Here is a 17,942-nt window from a genome sequence, read left to right on the forward strand (position 1 = left end):
GGTCTTGCCACCTCTTATCCCCTGGCCCTCTGCTTTGCCTGGTTCTGGATGGTACTTGGGCAGGTCCTCCTCTCCCTTGAACTCACCCTGTGGCCTCCGGTGGGGGGCTACTCCCTGCTTCCCTACCCCACCAGGCCTCGGTTACTTCAGCCATGAAATGGACCTCATGACCACTGTCAGAGAAAGGCCCATACTTGCAGGAACCATGGTTCAGATAAACGACCCATGGGTAAGGGCATTTACTCTCTGGGATCCCATTACCTGTACAACAGAGGAGTATCTATCCCACAGTGCTGCTGTGAGCGTGAATGACACAACGTATAGTAGGTCCTCGGTAAATGGTGACCACCATCCTGCTCTCCAACACAGCCCGTGAGTCAGACATCCAGAGTTCAAATCCTGGCTCCGTCACTTATTGGATGTCCCCTTGGGCAAGTCCTTCGGCATTTAACTCTCCATTTCCTCATCCACAAAATGGGAATTATAACGCTCCCATCTTACAGAATCGTCAAAAGGATTAAATGAGAAAAGGCACATAGGACTGCTCAATGCAGTTCCTGATACTTATGAATATTAATTGGGCTATAGGAGTCCATAGTCTAATGGCTGAAAATAGAGAATACTAGGTTTGCACCCCACTGTGACCCTGATGCCTAGGGAACCCTGAGTAGGTCAGCCCTCATCTCTGGGCCTCCGTCTAGCTGTCAGCACTACGGTTCTGGCCTGGGGCAAGGGACTTACGCAGGGTACTCAGGCACGCGGTCCTTGAAGGCAGGAAGCTCTGCCACATACTCGTTATATAGCCACTTGACCTTGAAGTGTAGGTTCATGTAGTCAGCACTCTTACACAGGCGATGCTTGTCATGCTCTGGTAGGGGGAGAACGGACGTGGCTCAGTCAGGAAAGTCTCCACCTTCTGTCTTGGCAGCACCTGCTCTGGCCATCACAGGCGTCCAACCTCAAGCTTGAGGGTTCAGGACACTCACAGACTTGGAGGGGATACTGAGGCACAGCTACCTACTGTAGCCAGACTGGCAGACATGGGAACTGTGGGGGGGCGGTACTTACCCTCCATGGCATACTTCATGTCCTGGGCAAACAGGTTCCACATCACTTCAGCACTGATTTTACCCACGTTCAGCTCCTGGGGAAACCTGGTGAAGGTCATGGAAGAATGAAACCTTGGCAGATGGAAGCAAGATGGCACAGGCTGCTTTGGCCTTCTGACCCAGAGGGTAGTGCAGGACAGGCAGAGGGATCTGGATTCAAGCCCCCTCAAAGCCACTGACTTGCTGAGTGACTCTGAACTGAAGCCCTGCTTCTCCCTGAGTCTCCATCCATCTATCTCTCCATCCCTCCATCCACTCATTCACCCAGTCATCCATCTTTCTACCCACCCATTCACTCACCCATCTGTCTATCCACTCCCCCATTTCTCTATGCATCCATCCATCCATCTCTCCATCCAATCAGCTATCCATCCATTCCTTTATCTACCCATTCATCCTTCCACCAATCTATCCATTCATCAACCTATTCATCCATTCAGTATATCCCCATCCCTCCATCCATCCATCCATCCATCCATCTCTCCATCCAATCAGCTATCCATCCATTCCTTTATCTACCCATTCATCCTTCCACCAATCTATCCATTCATCAACCTATTCATCCATTCAGTATATCCCCATCCCTCCATCCATCCATCCATCCATCTCTCCATCCAATCAGCTATCCATCCATTCCTTTATCTACCCATTCATCCTTCCACCAATCTATCCATTCATCAACCTATTCATCCATTCAGCATATCCCCATCCCTCCATCCATCCATCCATCCATCCATCTCTCCATCCAATCAGCTATCCATCCATTCCTTTATCTACCCATTCATCTTTCCACCAATCTATCCATTCATCAACCTATTCATCCATTCAGTATATCCCCATCCCTCCATCCATCCATCCATCCATCCATCTCTCCATACAGCCATCCATCTCTCCATCCAACCAGCTATCCATCCATTCCTTTATTTACCCATTCATCCTTCCACCAATCTATCCATTCATCAACCTATTCATCCATTCAGTATATTCCCATCCCTCCATCCATCCATCCATCCATCCACCCATCCATCTCTCCGTACAGCCATCCATCTCTCCATCCAATCAGTTATCCATCCATTCAGTCATACATATCTCCATCCATCTTCCCATCCATCCATCCACCTTTCAGTCCATCAATCCCAAATCCCTGATCTTAACTGAATATCTAACTAGCCAAGAGATACTGGCACACCAGAGTTAAGAGCCCCTCTAGCACTCAGGGATAAATAAGACACGACAGTTCATTCAGCTAACATAGAGGAAAACTCTACAGATACATAAATCCATATAAAACTGTGTACATATTCACACACAATTACACAATATGCAATATTGTATACTGAAGTGCATTCCACAATTGTACGCATATATACAATACACATTTAAACCCATAGGCCACAACTATACACAGAATTACATCCACACACAAGATATAATGCAATTTAAATGTAAAACGTTTGGTGGAGTATTTAACACACACTAAATACTTGAACAACACTGCTTATTGTTATTTACGAGCCTACACTATTATATACACATGTACACATTTTTATTCACACAAATCAACATGTACAAAATACATATCCGATGATACCAGTGATTGTATACATACACACAGTTTTATGTTTCTGTTTATAAATTATGCCGTATTTCATTCAGGCACAACCACACCTACAGTTGCCTCCACATACGCATCATTTTATGTGTAATTAGACATGATCGCCTTTACACATAAGACACAAAGTTGTGTACACACACACACATACACACACACTATAAACATACACCTCCAGGTAATTAACTGCACGGATGCACAACTCACTGGTTGAGGCAGGGAGTGTATGAATTCTTGTCTTCCTCAATGATGGACACTATGAGAGTGATCAGCTTGGACCAGAAGTCAAGGTTCTTGATGCTGGGTCCCTGTTCCTCTGGGGGAACTTCTCCTTTCTTAGCCTGGAAGGGGCAATGGAGAGATTGGCCAGAGGGGACCAGGGGGTGGGTGCCTCCGTTAGTTCATTATTGAGGGGTAGGAGGTTAGTGAGGAAGGGGCCCTGTTAATAGTGTGTGGTTCAAGTGGGAAAACTGCATGAAAAGGAACTGAACTCTTGTAAGCTGGTCTAAACAGAGCTCAGGTCCCTGCAGCTCAACAAAGCTTAATTAGACTCAACTCATAAAATTGAATAGAACTGAATTTAGTTGAAAAAACCTGAAGCCCATGAAACCAAATGGAACTGAAATGAATGCCAATCAGGCCCACTTAACTTAACAGATGGAGGTTCTCAGAGTTAATTCAGTGAAACCGAACTTGGGCCAATTACACTGAGTGGAGTGGAATTAAACTTAACTGGATTGAATTAAACTCAAATGAATTCAATTGGATTGAACCTAATCAACTCATCCAAGAGCAACATCATCCTAAGTCAAAATAATGGAAATAAATAGACTTGAACTCAACCCAACCTAAATTAATCTAATTCAACTCAACCAAGTCATCCCAATCTAACTCTACCTACTCAACTCAACCTAATATCCTCAGGCCAGCTCAATCCAACTGTAGTCAGTCAATGAAAATGGGATGCAGCTAAATTCAACTGAAACAAACCCAACTCAACCCAACTTATTTGAACTCAACTATACCCAAGGCAACAATCCAGCGTATCCTAACTCAAGTCAACTCAACCCAGTCGAGAATAACTTCAGTTCAACTGAATAGAAAAAAAATGGATTTTTGCTCAAGGAAACTCAGCTTAATCCCACTCAGTTCTGCTCACTAATTAGCCAAGAGCAATTTTAAGTCACCTGAAAAGAAATAAATGAAGCTGAACAGCTTATAGTTAAACCAAACTCAACCCAATTTAATCCATTGCACCTCAACCCAATTCAATTCAAAGTGACTTGATTTCAACTCAAGGGACTGTAAATGAATGGAATGAAATAAAATCTCATTAAATTCATCTTATCTCCTATCAGAAGCCCAAGGTGAGGCAGGGGTCACCTTAGCTCCCACAGACTCTTGCAATTCCTCCACCCCAGGGCTAATCATCCTAGGTTGTGAATTTTCGATGTATACATCTTTCCCTTCTAATAAGCCATGAGCTCCTTGAAACCTTATGGACAATCCTGAGACATTATATGTGTAGATAAACACATATTAAAAGATCTCAAATAAACTGACTTGAAATGGCCCAAACTGAATTTTACTCAAAAAATTCAATTCAACTCAACATTTAGAACAGTGATTCTATCCTAGGCACGCTGTATGCCTAACTCAACTAAATTCAGCTAAAACTGAATTTATTGAGCATCGATTGTGTATCAGCTGCCAAGCACTTACCTACACTTTATCTAAAGGTTGCAGTTCATTGAATCTTCTCTTCAATCCTGAGATATGGGTTTATGACCTCATTTTACAGAGGGAGATACTGAGGCTCAGTTAAACCGCTTGAGAAGGGGAAGATCTGGAACTTGGTCAGGGCCTGGTTGGTATCCCCTATTCCTTTCTGCTTTATCTGGGGTCCTCACCGGATCTGTCTGGTATTCCCGGCTATAGAGTTCATGACAGTTGTTGAAGATGTACTCATAAGTAGAGTTGAGGCAGGCTTTCACGCAATCTTTCACCACTTGGCTGGCTCGGGGTGGGCTCTGGAGTTCTTGCACCTAGAGGGAGGGAGACGGGCACGAGTGGGCACAGCTGGGACAGGAGGTATGCAGGAAATGGCTACAAGTAGTTATGAGCTTAAGGAAATGTAGCAGGATGAAAGCAGAGGGTCACTGAGAAAGGGCACATTTCTCCAAGAGAAATGTTACTCGGTTAGGAGCTAAGAGTCCTGGAGAATGCCCCTTGGAGAGCTAAAGGCACCGGGTCCCCTTCTTACCTTCATCCGAAAGAAGGTGATGCTGGTGAGAAGGTCCACAGTGGATTTGAGGTCCTGGAGTCTCTCTGGGCTGCTGGCTGGGAAGTTATTCTGTTGGAAGGGAGAAGAGAGGTTGGGTTATGAAGAAGGCTGGGTCGGGGTAGAGTGTTTTAGGGGAAATACAAGAGCTCCCAAGTTCCAGGGAGTGGGTGGGAGGTCCATGAGAACACCTTGAAGCAACTAGGGTGGGAGCTGGTTGGACGCACCAAGCACGTTGGGCAGGTGCTGCCCATCTATGTGTACACATGTCAAAGGAACACATTCCACCTGTTAAGATGGGTCCTCCCATGTGCACACCTGCCGGGAGCTCTCCCTTCCAGGCACACACGTGTAGGAGCAAGCAAGTCATTATGGGTGCACCTCTCACCCGATACATGGAGAGGTCGATCCGAAGGGAGTTGTGCAGCTGGTCCAGAAGCTTGACAAAGCGCTCTTTCTGAGGAGGCAGAGGAGGAGGATGGACAGAAGCAGGGACATGGGGGGTCGAAGCAGGGACATGGGGGTCGAGGTGGCTGCCATATAGGGTGACTGCTTACTATACACTAAGTGCACCCCATCCATCATCGAAATGGGCCTTCACAATATCCATTTCCATTCTACGAGAGGTAAACTGAGGCTCAGAGAGGACAAGTGACTGGTGCAAAGTCACAGAGCAAGTCAGGTCCAGATTGGAGACCACGGAGTCACACAGGGTCCGACCCGCACAGGGTTGGGCTCGCCCTCATCCCCCAGCCCCGGTCCCCGGGACTGACCCCAAAGTTGGAGGCAGCGAAGCGGTCAGAGGCGGACACGTTGGTGGAGGCGGTGGTGTGCGCGTAGTAGGCATTGATGTTGGCGAGAAGGGTGCTCATGACGGCGGGCACCCCGGGACACATGTACTTGGAGGAGAGGCAGGCAAAGTGGCTGGTGGGAGGGAGTGGGAGGAATTGGGCTTGGCATCCAGCCAGGACAGGCAGTGTTCCCCCCAGAATGCCTCCAAGACAGCATCTGTGAGGGACTCCCTCTGACCCCTCAAACCATTCCCTCTGCCTGATTGTGTCTCCCAAGTTTCTCTCGGTCTCCTCTCTGGGTTGCCCTATCTCTGCCTCTAACTCTGACCCTCACCCTGTCACTTTAGCTGCCAGAAACTGCACTTTCCTAACCTCCAGGGGATTACAGGATGCCCACCACACCCACATCCTCTCTGGCTCCTTCTCTCAAAAACCCTTCCACCCCAGATCTGCCAGTGTCTGCTAGGGAACCCCCTCACCCCGGTTTCCTGCACCTTGCCCTCAAGTCCGCCCCAGCCTGCAGCCTCACGTCATGGCTTGGTAGATGGACTCGACGCCGTAGCGCATGGCAAATTCATCCACAATCTCCTGGGCTGTCTCATCATAGTAAACCTTCCAGGCGTCATCACCCTTGGCATCTGGGATCTTCACAACCCCATTGTTCTGCACGTCTGTCACGAAGTGGAACAGGTTCTGCCACCGAGAGGGAGAAGGCATCGTGAAGAGCGCAATGAGGCACAAGGGGTCGGAGACCCCAGGCTGGAGGCAGCTTACATCATCCATCCGTTTGTTTATTCACTGATTTATTCATCTACGCTGTCATCCACCCATCACCCATCAACTCTCGCAATTACCAAAAAGTTTCACCAATCCGCTCGTCTGTCCTTGTAACAATTCAACCACACAACCATCCGTCTGTCTGTCCATCCACTCATCTACCCATCCATCCACTTGTCTACTCACTCGTCCATCAATCCAAATACTCCAAAATCTACCTATGTACTCCTCTATCCTTTCCTACATTTATCCGTTTGTCCTTCCATCCAAGCATCTACCTAAACATCTGTCTGCCTGACCATTCGTACACTCATCCACCCACCCAACCCGTTCAACTACCCAAAACTTCCCCCATGTGCGAATCCTCCCTTTTAGTAATTCGACCACACATCCGTCCATCCCATACATCTACCCACAACTTAGTCTGTCTACCCAGCAATGCATCCATGCACCCATTCAACCATCCATCATCTATTTATCTACCCATCAATTTATCCACCCATCCATCCATTCATCCACCATCCATCTTCCCATCAATCCGCCTACGCAACTGCCCCAAATCCACTCACCTATACGTTCAATAGTTCAACCACACATCTGTCCATCCGCCCATCCTTTTAGCCACCCATTATGTATGTGGCCATTCAACCAATCATTTATTCACTCAAAAACTGAGGCATCTCCAGGAGCCCCCTGTTCAGGTCTGGGATGGGCGAAACACCTGGAGCTGGGTAGTGAGAGTCTGCCTGGAGGTCAAGGAGGGCTTCCCAAAGGAGGGGGCCCTGAAGTTGGATGGAGAGGGAGGAGTTTTCCAGGCAGTAGGGAATGGCATGGGGGATAGTCTTTGAGGCCCAGAGAGTATGAATGGTGTGGCTGGAAACAGGAAGGTGGAGCTGGGGTGGTCAGGGATGGGAGGAGATCGCAGTGAGCTGTGAAGGCAGGGAGGGGCGTTGGGCCTCACCTCGTGTAGACAAGTGTACTGGACATGGTAGGGGGCCACCTTTTCTTCGCCTTTGATCTCCACACTGATGTGTAGCCGGATGGCACCTGATACAGCGGATTTGTCAGTCCGCTTGTCTGCAGAACAGAAGGGGACCTCTGCATCAGACCTTCCCAGTGTAGGCCTGGGATATTCTAATGTATGCATGACGGTAGGCCAGGAGTCATGACCCTGAAGTTAAGACTCAGGTATCTCTTCTCAGACCGGCTCTCTGGGCTTGTGCCTCTCCCAGTAGCCTAGAACTCACTAGGCCCCGTCTCTTCCTTCAAACTAGGATTCCACACCCTGCTTCCTGGCGCAGATTAAATTCCCGAGTCTGCATCTTCTCTTTAACCAGGAGCCCTAGGCCCTGCTTCTCTCCCAGACTGGGCTCCCCAGCCCTGCCTCCGCTATCAGATCAAGATCCCCAGCGTCCACTCATCTTAGATAGGATTCCTGGGTCTGCGTCTCTCTCCTCAGACTAGGATCCTCAGGTTTTGCTTCCTGCCCCCATCAGACTGGGCCTCACAGAAGACCCTTCCTCCCCCATCAGACTGGGCCTCACAGAAGACCCTTCCTCCCCCATCAGACTGGGCCTCACAGAAGACCCTTCCTCCCCCATCAGACTGGGCCTCACAGATCCGGATTCCCCCATCAGATTGGGACACACAGACCCTACCTTGTCCATCAGACTGGGCTCCTAGACTACCTCCTCCTGACACTGGTTCCCCACTTGGGCCCCCTGGGGCACCCTCCCTGTCCCCTTGCAGGACACCACCCATGCTCACCCAGGTTGTACCACACGTCCATCTCGCCGCTGAGTGTCCGCACCTCGATGATCGTCTGTCCCAGGAAGTCATCGGATTCCCTCTTAAACCGCTGCTTCACACGGGATTTGATGTCATCATCCTCGTCCCAGACACGCACCTTGATTCGGTCTGAGGAGTTGTGACATTCACTGCGGGGGGGAGGGGGAGGCAGAGGCTGGGGTCAGGTGGCTGGTCTTGGAGCCCCCTTCGGCTGCTCCGGCAGGGAGTCCACCTGGGCGGCCAGGGGTTCAGCCAGGCACTTACAAGTGGAAGTTCTCCTCCCACACAGGGTTCAGGTTCCCATAGATGGTTTTCGTCCGTTTCTTGGTCTTCCCAACCTGGACAGTGACATAGGGGTCACTGGATCCCGTCTTGTCCTTTGCCTGCAAGCCCTGGGCACAGACCACTGGAAGACACACAGGACAAATACAAATACGGGCTCAAGGAGTGAGGCGTACGGAGAAGAGTCACTGCCACAGGTTCCCTGTTGCTTATTGGGGACACCTGAGACATGGCCTGAGGGCTTTGTTCTGACCATGGGAGCCCATGGGGACGCCCACAAGACAGGAAGGGCTTCCTGAAGAGTTAACATCCCCGGGAGTCCTCGGCTGATGGCGGATGGGAAGGTTGCCCTGGGTCACCCCTGGGTAGGACATTCTGTACATTGTCCTCCTGAAATTTCCAGCAGGATTGAGCCTACAGTTGCTCTCAGAGCCGCCTGTTTATTGGGGTCCCCTGCAGGGCTCCTTCTCTTCCTGCTCCCAGACTCATGTCTCCACCCACACTGGGGCTTCCTGGGGCCATCTTCTGGATACCCATCTGCCCCGAAATCCTCATCTTGGGGTCTGCTTTCAGGGAAATTCGAATGAGGTTGGGCATGGATGAACACCCGAAGGCCTCCGCCCGGGCAGGACCCTTCTGCCCCCAGTGGTCAGCACTGTCCCCCAGTGGTCCTGATCGTTGACACCCTGTGTAGGGCTCCTTCCGTCCCAGGCTCACTTCTCAACTCCCACGGCATCACCCCCTAGATAAACAACGTGCCCTCAACTCTTCTTCTTGGGGTCTGATTCTGGGGGTGGGGTGGGGCACAAACCAAGACTCATGCAGACAGCGTCATGCACTCCCATTCGGAGGCACACATGCCCACCGCGGGAGCACAAACACACCTAGGGACATGGGACAGATATGGACACACTACACACAGCCAAAGGAAGAGCCATCGGAGGGAGCACAGGGGGCTGAGAAGAAGGGACCCTGTGGCCACCCCCACCCCCGCGGCCTCACCAGTGATGCTGATCTTGGCCGACCACTTGGACGTGCCGTCCAGCACGCTCTGCTTGACCGCCTTCATCTGCTGCGTATGCGCGGTCTTGGTCACGGCGAAGATCTCCTGGATGAGCTCGAAGATCTCAGGTTTGTTCCGCTCCCGGATCTTCATGCGGTCCTTGAGCACCATGATGATGTTCTGCGTCCGGTCCTCCGCCCCGTGCTTGGAGCTCTTCTCTGCAGCCCCTGTGGACGCAGAGAGCAGTCACCGTCCAGAGCGCGCCCCCTCACCGGAGCGAGAACCCCAACTCCCACTCCCCAGCTTCCTGGGCTGCGGCCAAGAGCACTTAGAGCCGTGGGGGTTCAGGTGACTCACGCCCCAAAGCTAGAGCTGCTAGAGATTTCGACATGCTCTCTGCACCCTCCTACCCCTTCTCCTTGTAGTACCCACCTTGCTGCGCCAGGGGGCCGCGCTGAACCCTCGCGCTCCACCAAGACCCCGCCCCTTCTCTGGCTCCTCCCCCCCACTCAGAGCCCCGTCCCTCTCTGAGCCCCCTCTCTAACCCATTTTTCTCCAGGGGAACCGCTGACTGTCAGTAAGCCCACCCTCGGACAGTGTAGTTAGTCCCTGGGTCTCTCCCCACCCCTCTCTGACACCCTCACGCCCCCTTTCCCCTCCTCTCGCCCCACTCCTGCGGCCCATGAGTCCCTTCCCTGTTCTTGCCCCGCCCCCGCGGAACCCCGCCCCCGCGGAGCCCCGCCCCCACGGAGCTCCGGCCCTCCGCGGAGCCCCGCCCCCACAGAACCCCGCCCCTCCCCGGAGCCCCGCCCCTCCGGCCCCGCGCTCACGCTGCAGGCAATCTGCGTTGAGCAGGTCCTGGCACTTCTCGTGGCACTTGACGCCGCACTCCGTGCAGCGCATGCCCTGCCGCGCGATGCCCCACAGCAGCCCCTCGCACTCATAGCAGTAGGTGGGCGTGGTGGCCGTCCACACCTCGAAGTTGTGCGGCGTCGTGCAGGAGATGGGGTAGATTAAGGCTTGCAGGGTCTTCTTGTAAACGTGGTTTTTCTGAGCGGAGAGAGAGGGGCGGCATGGGGCGCTGTCCTGCGCCACCCTCACCCCCTCGCTGAGTGTAGTAAAGTCCCCGTCCCTCCCCCTGCCCCCACACCGTCGGAATCCACGGTTCCGGGGCACAGATCATGTCGGCCGGAGGCAGCGCAACCAGATCGTGGGGAGGGAGGAGTGCCCGTCCCCGCCACGCTCTCCTCCTCTTCCTCCCAGGAGCCCCCAGCCCACCCCCCCGCTCAACCCCGTGGAAGGGGAGGCGCCCCACGCACCAGCTCCTCGTTGTTCAAAGTGCTGGAGGCCAAGGCGGAGGTGATGCCCGCTTTTCTGGACTGGACCAGGGACTGGGGCAGGGAAATCACCAAGGGAGTCACCGGGGTCGATTCACACCCGTAGGGTTGTCACCACGAGCAGAATCCACAGCCATGGTTTGGGGCCGCCAGCGACGGATTGCAGCCACGGCCACAAATAGCAGCAGGAGGAGGGCCAGTGAAGAATGGGAAAGTGACAGAGGCTCTGGGTTAGAAGGGACCCTGGAAGGTGAGCAGCCTCACACCCCTGACTCACCCATCCCCCCACCACCAGGAACCAGACTCAGGAGCTGCATTTGGCCACGATCAGCAGCCACAGAGCAAAACTACCAGCCACTCCAGGAACCAAGATCGGGAGTCACCTGCTCTCTTCCCCACCCAGAAACTGTAGGACAGGGCAGGGTCCCCTCACCCCGGAACCCATGCATTGGGGGCCAGTTGGAAGATCCTAATGGGGGGGGAGGGGGTCTGAGGAAGAGATGGGGGCCCAGGTCACTACCACTCACCATGGCCTGAAGTGTCCATGCAGCAGGCAGGGTAGAAATCAGATTACATTAGTCCCAGGGAACACCTTGCCCAGCCCCCAGCCCCAGGTCTGCCATGGGCAGTTGTATAGGTTGAGCACTGCTTATGGCAGGCCTGCTCTGCTGGGGGAGGAGAGGGCACAGGCGCTCACCAGGTCGCTCACGAGTGGAATGGGCTTCCTCTTGCGGATGTCCGGCATGCTGTCAATGATGATGAGGCCACCGCCAGGGCTGTAAGACACACACGGGGATGTCAAGGGCCCAGGTGTCTCCCTGTCTCCAACAGACATCACTGGAGGCCTGGGCAGGACACTTGATCTCCCCGGGGCTATTAAAGGCTGAATGGTGTCTCCCAAAAAGATACATTTAAATCCTAGCCCCTAGGACCTCAGAACGTGGCCTTATTTGGAATATCTGGGTCATTGCAGAGATAGTTAGTTGAGCTCACGCTAGACTGGGTGGGCCCCTAATCCAATATAACTGGTGTCTTTATAAAAAGAGAGACAGCAGTGTGACAACAGAGACAGAGATCAGAGTGACACATTTACAAACCAAGGAATACTGAGGATTGCCAGCAACTACCAGCAGCTGGCAAGGCAGGGAAGGAGTCTCCCCTACAGGTGACAGTGACAGAGGGAGCGTGGCTCAGCCAACAACTTGACTTTGGAATCCTGGCCTCCAGAACTGTAAAAAGACTATCCTCCTGTCGGTTTAAGCTGCCCATTCGGTAGTGTGTCACGGCAGCCCCAGGAAATGAAGACGACTCCGGGCCTCAACTTCCTCACCTGGGAAATGGGGAGATGATGCTGTTGCCCAATTTGAATGGAAGTTTGAATGGAAGTTTGAATAAACTAAGATATTCATGAGACACTACCTAATTGAGATAGGTATTTCAAAATTGAAAATACCTATGTATATTTAAAGTCGATCCTGGAAGGAGTGATTTCGAAGCTGATGGCTACGCAGCTTTGGCGTAGCTGGTGGGTCAGAATGAGCTACTTTGTGGGAGGTGCTACCGTGGCCTTTACGGATTCACCTTACTGAGAGGGGCCCACATGCCAAGGAGGGTTCAGGCGTGGCTCTTCTCCAGAAGGTTCCCACTGGCCAGGGAGAGATGCCTGGCAGCCAGTGACTCTGGACAAGCCCCGGGGTGCCATCCACGTTCCAGGGCTGCCTGGAGGATCAGGCAGAGGCCTGGTGACTCCCGAAATACACCTGGGCTTGGTTCAGGGGGCTTGGCTCCCCAGCCTGACCCCCGCCTGCGTCTCTGAGGGCATTTCCTCCATAGATCACGTGTTCATCCCCGTGTCAGTCCCAGCTTCCGGGGCTCCCCCCAAGGACACCGGCTCATCTGGGAGTCACAGCATCTGTCTCCGCGCCTCTGTTTGCAAAGGACGCACAAGGGAAGGCAGTCACCCTTCCCGCTGCTACTTGAAACCATTAGTGTACTTTAAAAGTATCTTTCAGGGGCGCCCGGGTGGCTCCGTCGGTTAAGCCTCCGACTTGGGCTCAGGTCACGATCTCGCGGTGCGTGGGTTCGAGCCCCGCGTCCGGCTCTGTGCCGACAGCTCGGAGCCTGGAGCCTGCTTCCGATTCTGTCTCCTTCTCTCTCTGCCCCTCCCCCACTTGTGCTCTGTCTCTCTCTGTCTATCAAAAATGAATAAACGCAGAAAAAGTATCTTTTAGGGGCACCTGAGTGGCTCCGTCGGTTAAGCACCTGACCTTTGATTTCAGCTCAGGTCATGATCTCACGGCTTCCGGAGCTCAAGCCCCGCGTTGGGCTCTGCGCTGACAGCGCAGAGCCTGCTTGGGATTCTCTCTCCCCTCTCTCTCCGCCCCTCCCCGCTTGCGCGCTCTCTCGCTCTCAAAATAAATACAAACATAGATAAAAAAAACTAAGTGTTTAAGAATATCTTTTACATCTTCTAACCTCTCCACTCAGGCGCTGAAGGAAGAAAAGCCCGCGTAAGCGCTTAGATAGGACAAAAGGCTCCACAGACGCCCAAATAACTGTCATTAAAGAAAGGGTCACCATTAAAGAAAGAGCCAGCGACCGTAGCCATAATCTGGGATGTTTAAAAATGGAATCAGATCAACAACTTCACCCCGGGATTGCAGAGGGACGCTGCAGGACACAGGCTTCTCCTCTCTCTTACACTTAGTTCTCTAGGAGGAAGTGATCTTGGATAACGCGAGTGTCTGGGGCAAGGCCCGTACCTCTCTGGACTCAGTTTCCCCACCTGGAAAATAGGGGTAGCGGTCCTCCCGTGGGTGTGTTGTGGGGATTCAATGTGCGACTCTCTCTGGCTTCTGTCCAGGGTGAATGCTTATGCTAGTGGCTACGTTATTTCACCCGATCTGTCACTCAAGCTGTCCCCTGTCTCCACCGAACGGCTGGCTATCCTCCCTGGGCTGACGCTATGGTGTAAGCAGTCTCGAGCTCTGGATTCAAAGCTTCCTCCTTCCCCCACGACTCCGTTACTCACCCGCCTTTGAACCATAGGGATTTGGACATCTCTCCTTCTCCTCGGGCCTGCGTGACAGACGGACAGACAGACAGACAGACAAGGTCAGTGTGGCAGCCTCTCCCCAGAGCAAGGTAGGTTCCACACCCGCTTTTGTCTCCTCTTTGGGCCGGGAGTCAGGAGGCCCGGGTTCTAGGCCTCACTGTGTGTCCTTAAGCTCTCTCTGGGCCTCAGTTTGCCCAATCTGTAAAATGGGGAGAGAAGAGCTCCTCTCTACCACCCACCTCAGTAGGACTCGGTCTCCTTGTCTGTCAAACCTGGGGACGTGTTAGCATCATCTCCAACAAGAGCCCGTGCACTGTAGTCCTGGGCTTCTCGGGGGTTGGTTTAAACCCTCGTAAGATTCTGTCATTCTCTAAACTTCTCCCGGCCTCGCCTGCTCATCTGGTCTTGTGCCCCAGGGCCTTTGCTTGAGCTGCGCCACTTGCTCGTACACCCTCCCACCTACTGCTCCCGATCAGCCTCCATTGATCCTTTGTTTTTTGAAATGTATTGTCTCCATTGATCCTTCAGATCTCATTGTAGACCCAGAGCTGACACCCTTACCTCCTATGCAACCAAAGGGTGGCATGGTGGCAGAAGGGTGGGGAGGGTCCAGCACTCTTCTGAAATATCGTTGAAGCATTTTGGATATCACTTCTCCTTAAGTGTCACCTCCTCCAGGGAGTTTTCCTGATTACCTTGGATTCGTTTTACGCCCCTTCTACGAGACCCACAGAGCCTGCCCACGTTTATTTGGTCTTGGCCCTATGACGAGTTCCACCAAAGAGTCGCTGCTGTTTTTTATTTTTCATTCAAATTGCTGACGTAGCGAAAGTTATTCTATAGACCTTACACTGCATATTCTTTTCTATTCTTTGCATTTAGAACCATGCGAATGGATTACTTAGTCAAAAAAATGTTTTTTCAAAATTAAAACATAAGACATTCGATTGGAAACGTCTGTGGCTCTGACATTTGACGGTCTAAGACCTCACTGCCAGCCTCACCCCCTGGATAATGGTCCCCCTGGATAATGACACTGCTCTGTCCCCAGCCTAGGGTGGCTTGAACAATTGAAGAGAGAAATGAGGGGCCTCAATCCTGCTGCCTGACCCTAACGCTAATGCTTTTCGCCTAATTCCTTCTCTGATACTGACCAGACCTGAGACCTTTCCCCAACCCTGACTCTGGTACCCAGTGTGATCCCAGGCACTGACTCCTTTCCCTAACCCCAGTGTTAACCCAGACCTCTGATCTCTGACTGCTGCCCTCGCTCTGACCTCTCTCCCTCTCCCTCACCTCTATCCCTATCCATGAGCTTGACTCTGACATGGCTGTAACCGTGACCTGGCTCCAGGTTCCAGCTCACCTCTCCTTCTTCCCTCCTCAGAAATCCCAGGCGGGCACCAGGGAGGCTGGGCCGGGCCTTGGTGGGGCCAGCTGGCTGGGGGGGGAGGGCAGGCAGTCATGGGAGACCAGGGAAGGGCCCTTCTGGAGACAGATGAAGTCAAGGTGCAAACAGGGCCAGAGAGGGGTCAGGTTGGACAGGGGCTGGGCCGGGAACGGGTGAGGCCAGGACGCGAGCAGGTGTGGGTGGGGCCAGGTTGGGGTGGGCGGAGCCATAGAAAGACCAGGATGTAAGAAGGCGAAGCGAAGCCCGTGGTGGACAGGGGCGGGGGGGGGGGGGGGTGTCCGGGGGCAGTGGGCGTGGCCACGCTGTCCACGGGCGGGCCACGGCAGGTGTCAGCGGGTCTGGGCATTGGGCTGCAGCTGTCACTCACCTCCTGCAGCTGCAACCGCACTTTGTTGAAGGCTCGAAGCCAGTTGGCCTTGGCCCTGGACACGGAGTCCTGACCCTCCTGGCCTTCCTCATCCTCTCGTCGCCTGAAACTGAGGCAAGGGGCGCCGTGAGGCTCCAGGACCGGCCCTCCCTTCACCCTCCGCCCTCGGAGCGATGTCAAGCCCTGCGTGGCCTCTCTGGCCCTGAAGAGACACAGTGATCCACCTGTAGCCCCTCTGACGGGCCTCAGTGCCCCCTCCGCTTTCCCGGCCATGACCCTGCAACACCCTCCCCTCCATTCCCCGGGTCCATGCTGACCTCATCACAGCGCCACTTGGCCCCCTCCCATTACCTCTCCTCAGACTTGGGGGGCTCCGGCTCAGGGGCCCGCTCCGCTGTGGGCACCTCCTCCAGTGCGGCTGGCCCAGGGGCCGCCTTGGCCACGTCGGGGGCCTCAGCAGGCCCGGCCGGAGGCCTATCCTCCTTCTCAGCTGCGGCCGGTGGCAGGCTGACACGCTTGAAGTCTTTGGGCTCAGCCACGGCCACCTCCTCCCGCTGGGCGTAGCTCCGGATGTCATCAGGCACCTCCTCCTCCTCCTCCAGCTCCTCCTCCTCGTCAGGCAGCTCCTCCTCCTCCTCCAGCTCCTCGTCCTCCTCCTCCTCCTCCTCCAGGAAGTCCTCCAGCTCCTCGTCCAGCTCCTCGTCCAGCTCCTCCTCATCCTGGTCCCAGCGCGGCGAGTCCTTGTGGTAGCTGACCGAGCTGTGGCACGAGTGGTAGGAGTCCCGGTCCCGCTCGTCCTCTATCTCGGAGCCCTGCAGGCTCTGCTCGTCCGGGTCGAAGTCCTCGCTCAGCTGCGAGCTGCCCTGGCTCAGTTCCCCCGAGGAGGCGTAGCGACTGCTGCCGGTGGGGCTGTGGGGACCAGCCAGGGATCAGCCGCGGAGGCACCCCCGAGCCACCGCCCGCCCCCCCCCCCCCCCCCCCCCGCGCCCGTCACGCAGGCGCCACCGCCCGGTCATTCACTCAGCGCTGGCGGAGGAGCGCCTCCGTGGCGCCTGGCCTTGCCCCGGGTACCTGGGAAACCTCGGCCTGGAGAACCCGCCGGGCGCCACTCCTGTCCTGGCGCCCCTCCGATGTGCTGGGGACCCCAATCAGTGCCTCACCTCCAGTCTTGGGAGATTTAGTGCTTCTGCAGCTCGAACCTGGCCATGGCTCCTGATGTCCCCGAATCTAGATGCTGCCCCAACGTCCCCTCCTGTCCCCGACAGCACTCGCCTCCCATGGAAGCCACAGAGGAGCTTTTTCAAATCATAAACGCAGGCACTTACGTCCCTGTTCTAAAACCTGCCGTAGCTCCTGAGAGCCCTTGGTATAAAATCTGGGCCCTGCCCTACACCCCAGGGTGGCCCAGACTCTCCAGCCTCCCCACCTCATCTCCGTCCGTGCTCCCATCTCTCTCCCCCTGCTCTGGCCACGCTGGCTTTCTCACTGTTCCTCCAGAGCCCCTGCGTCAGCGCCCACCTCTGAGCCATTGCCCTTGCTGTGCCCTCTTCCAGGAACACCCTTCCAGAGTCTCTTTTGGTGCCCATTGAAATGTCATCTTTGAGTGAGTTTCCCCCACCCTCCCGCCAAGTCGGGTCCTTTTATGCTCCTTAGGTGCGCCCCGGGTCATGCTGGCCATGACTAGGAAGGAACCCCTAGCCCTGCTTGAGGGCAGGCAGCATGACGCATGGGCCACCACTCGTCCCCCTTCTAATCATTCACTCAGTCACTCAACAAACATCATTCCTTGTCTTAAATACTTCCTCTGCTCTCAAGGACGGGGACCCCTCTCCCCAGCCAGCTCCAGGGATGCTGCAGGGGCCAACACGGGAGTCTCTCCCTCTCGCCATTGGTTGCTAGTTTATGCATTTAGTTGATTGCTTGGGTCCCTGGGGAGGGGGGCAGCCCAGGACTGGAATCCCAGCATAGGCCTGGATGTGTCCACCTACGACCTCAGGCGCCGCCTAAGTTGCCCCAGGCTCGTCTTTGGGGCCATCCTCCCATCCTGGCTCTGACGTACTGAGTCTTAACACAGCTCTCACCCCCCTCAGATGCTTCCCCTGGCTCCCACGCCCCTGAGTTGGCCACCC

General features: G+C 54.2%; 1 protein-coding gene across 13 annotated transcripts in view; it reads right to left on the reverse strand.

The window, feature by feature from the left end:
- UNC13A (unc-13 homolog A) overlaps positions 1–17,942 on the reverse strand; it is a 65,596-nt gene that overhangs the window by 22,356 nt on the left and 25,298 nt on the right. For 7 of the 13 annotated variants that reach the window (XM_045496566.1, XM_045496563.1, XM_045496571.1 and 4 more), the window contains 19 exons: positions 16,165–16,722; positions 15,814–15,922; positions 14,012–14,058; positions 11,678–11,756; positions 11,508–11,513; positions 10,963–11,034; positions 10,474–10,693; positions 9,643–9,870; positions 8,623–8,764; positions 8,338–8,507; positions 7,532–7,647; positions 6,323–6,486; positions 5,776–5,926; positions 5,391–5,459; positions 4,985–5,074; positions 4,632–4,766; positions 2,929–3,062; positions 1,069–1,154; positions 742–868 (listed from right to left, as the gene is read on the reverse strand). In XM_045496566.1, coding sequence (XP_045352522.1) covers positions 742–868; positions 1,069–1,154; positions 2,929–3,062; positions 4,632–4,766; positions 4,985–5,074; positions 5,391–5,459; positions 5,776–5,926; positions 6,323–6,486; positions 7,532–7,647; positions 8,338–8,507; positions 8,623–8,764; positions 9,643–9,870; positions 10,474–10,693; positions 10,963–11,034; positions 11,508–11,513; positions 11,678–11,756; positions 14,012–14,058; positions 15,814–15,922; positions 16,165–16,722 — 2,703 coding nt within the window. The remainder of the gene's footprint in view (positions 1–741; positions 869–1,068; positions 1,155–2,928; positions 3,063–4,631; positions 4,767–4,984; positions 5,075–5,390; positions 5,460–5,775; positions 5,927–6,322; positions 6,487–7,531; positions 7,648–8,337; positions 8,508–8,622; positions 8,765–9,642; positions 9,871–10,473; positions 10,694–10,962; positions 11,035–11,507; positions 11,514–11,677; positions 11,757–14,011; positions 14,059–15,813; positions 15,923–16,164; positions 16,723–17,942) is intronic. The other 6 variants (XM_045496575.1, XM_045496565.1, XM_045496572.1 and 3 more) reach the window with 1 other exon arrangement.

The sequence above is a fragment of the Leopardus geoffroyi genome, chromosome A2 (assembly GCF_018350155.1).
Source record: "Leopardus geoffroyi isolate Oge1 chromosome A2, O.geoffroyi_Oge1_pat1.0, whole genome shotgun sequence".
Classification (NCBI taxonomy): Eukaryota; Metazoa; Chordata; class Mammalia; order Carnivora; family Felidae; genus Leopardus; species Leopardus geoffroyi.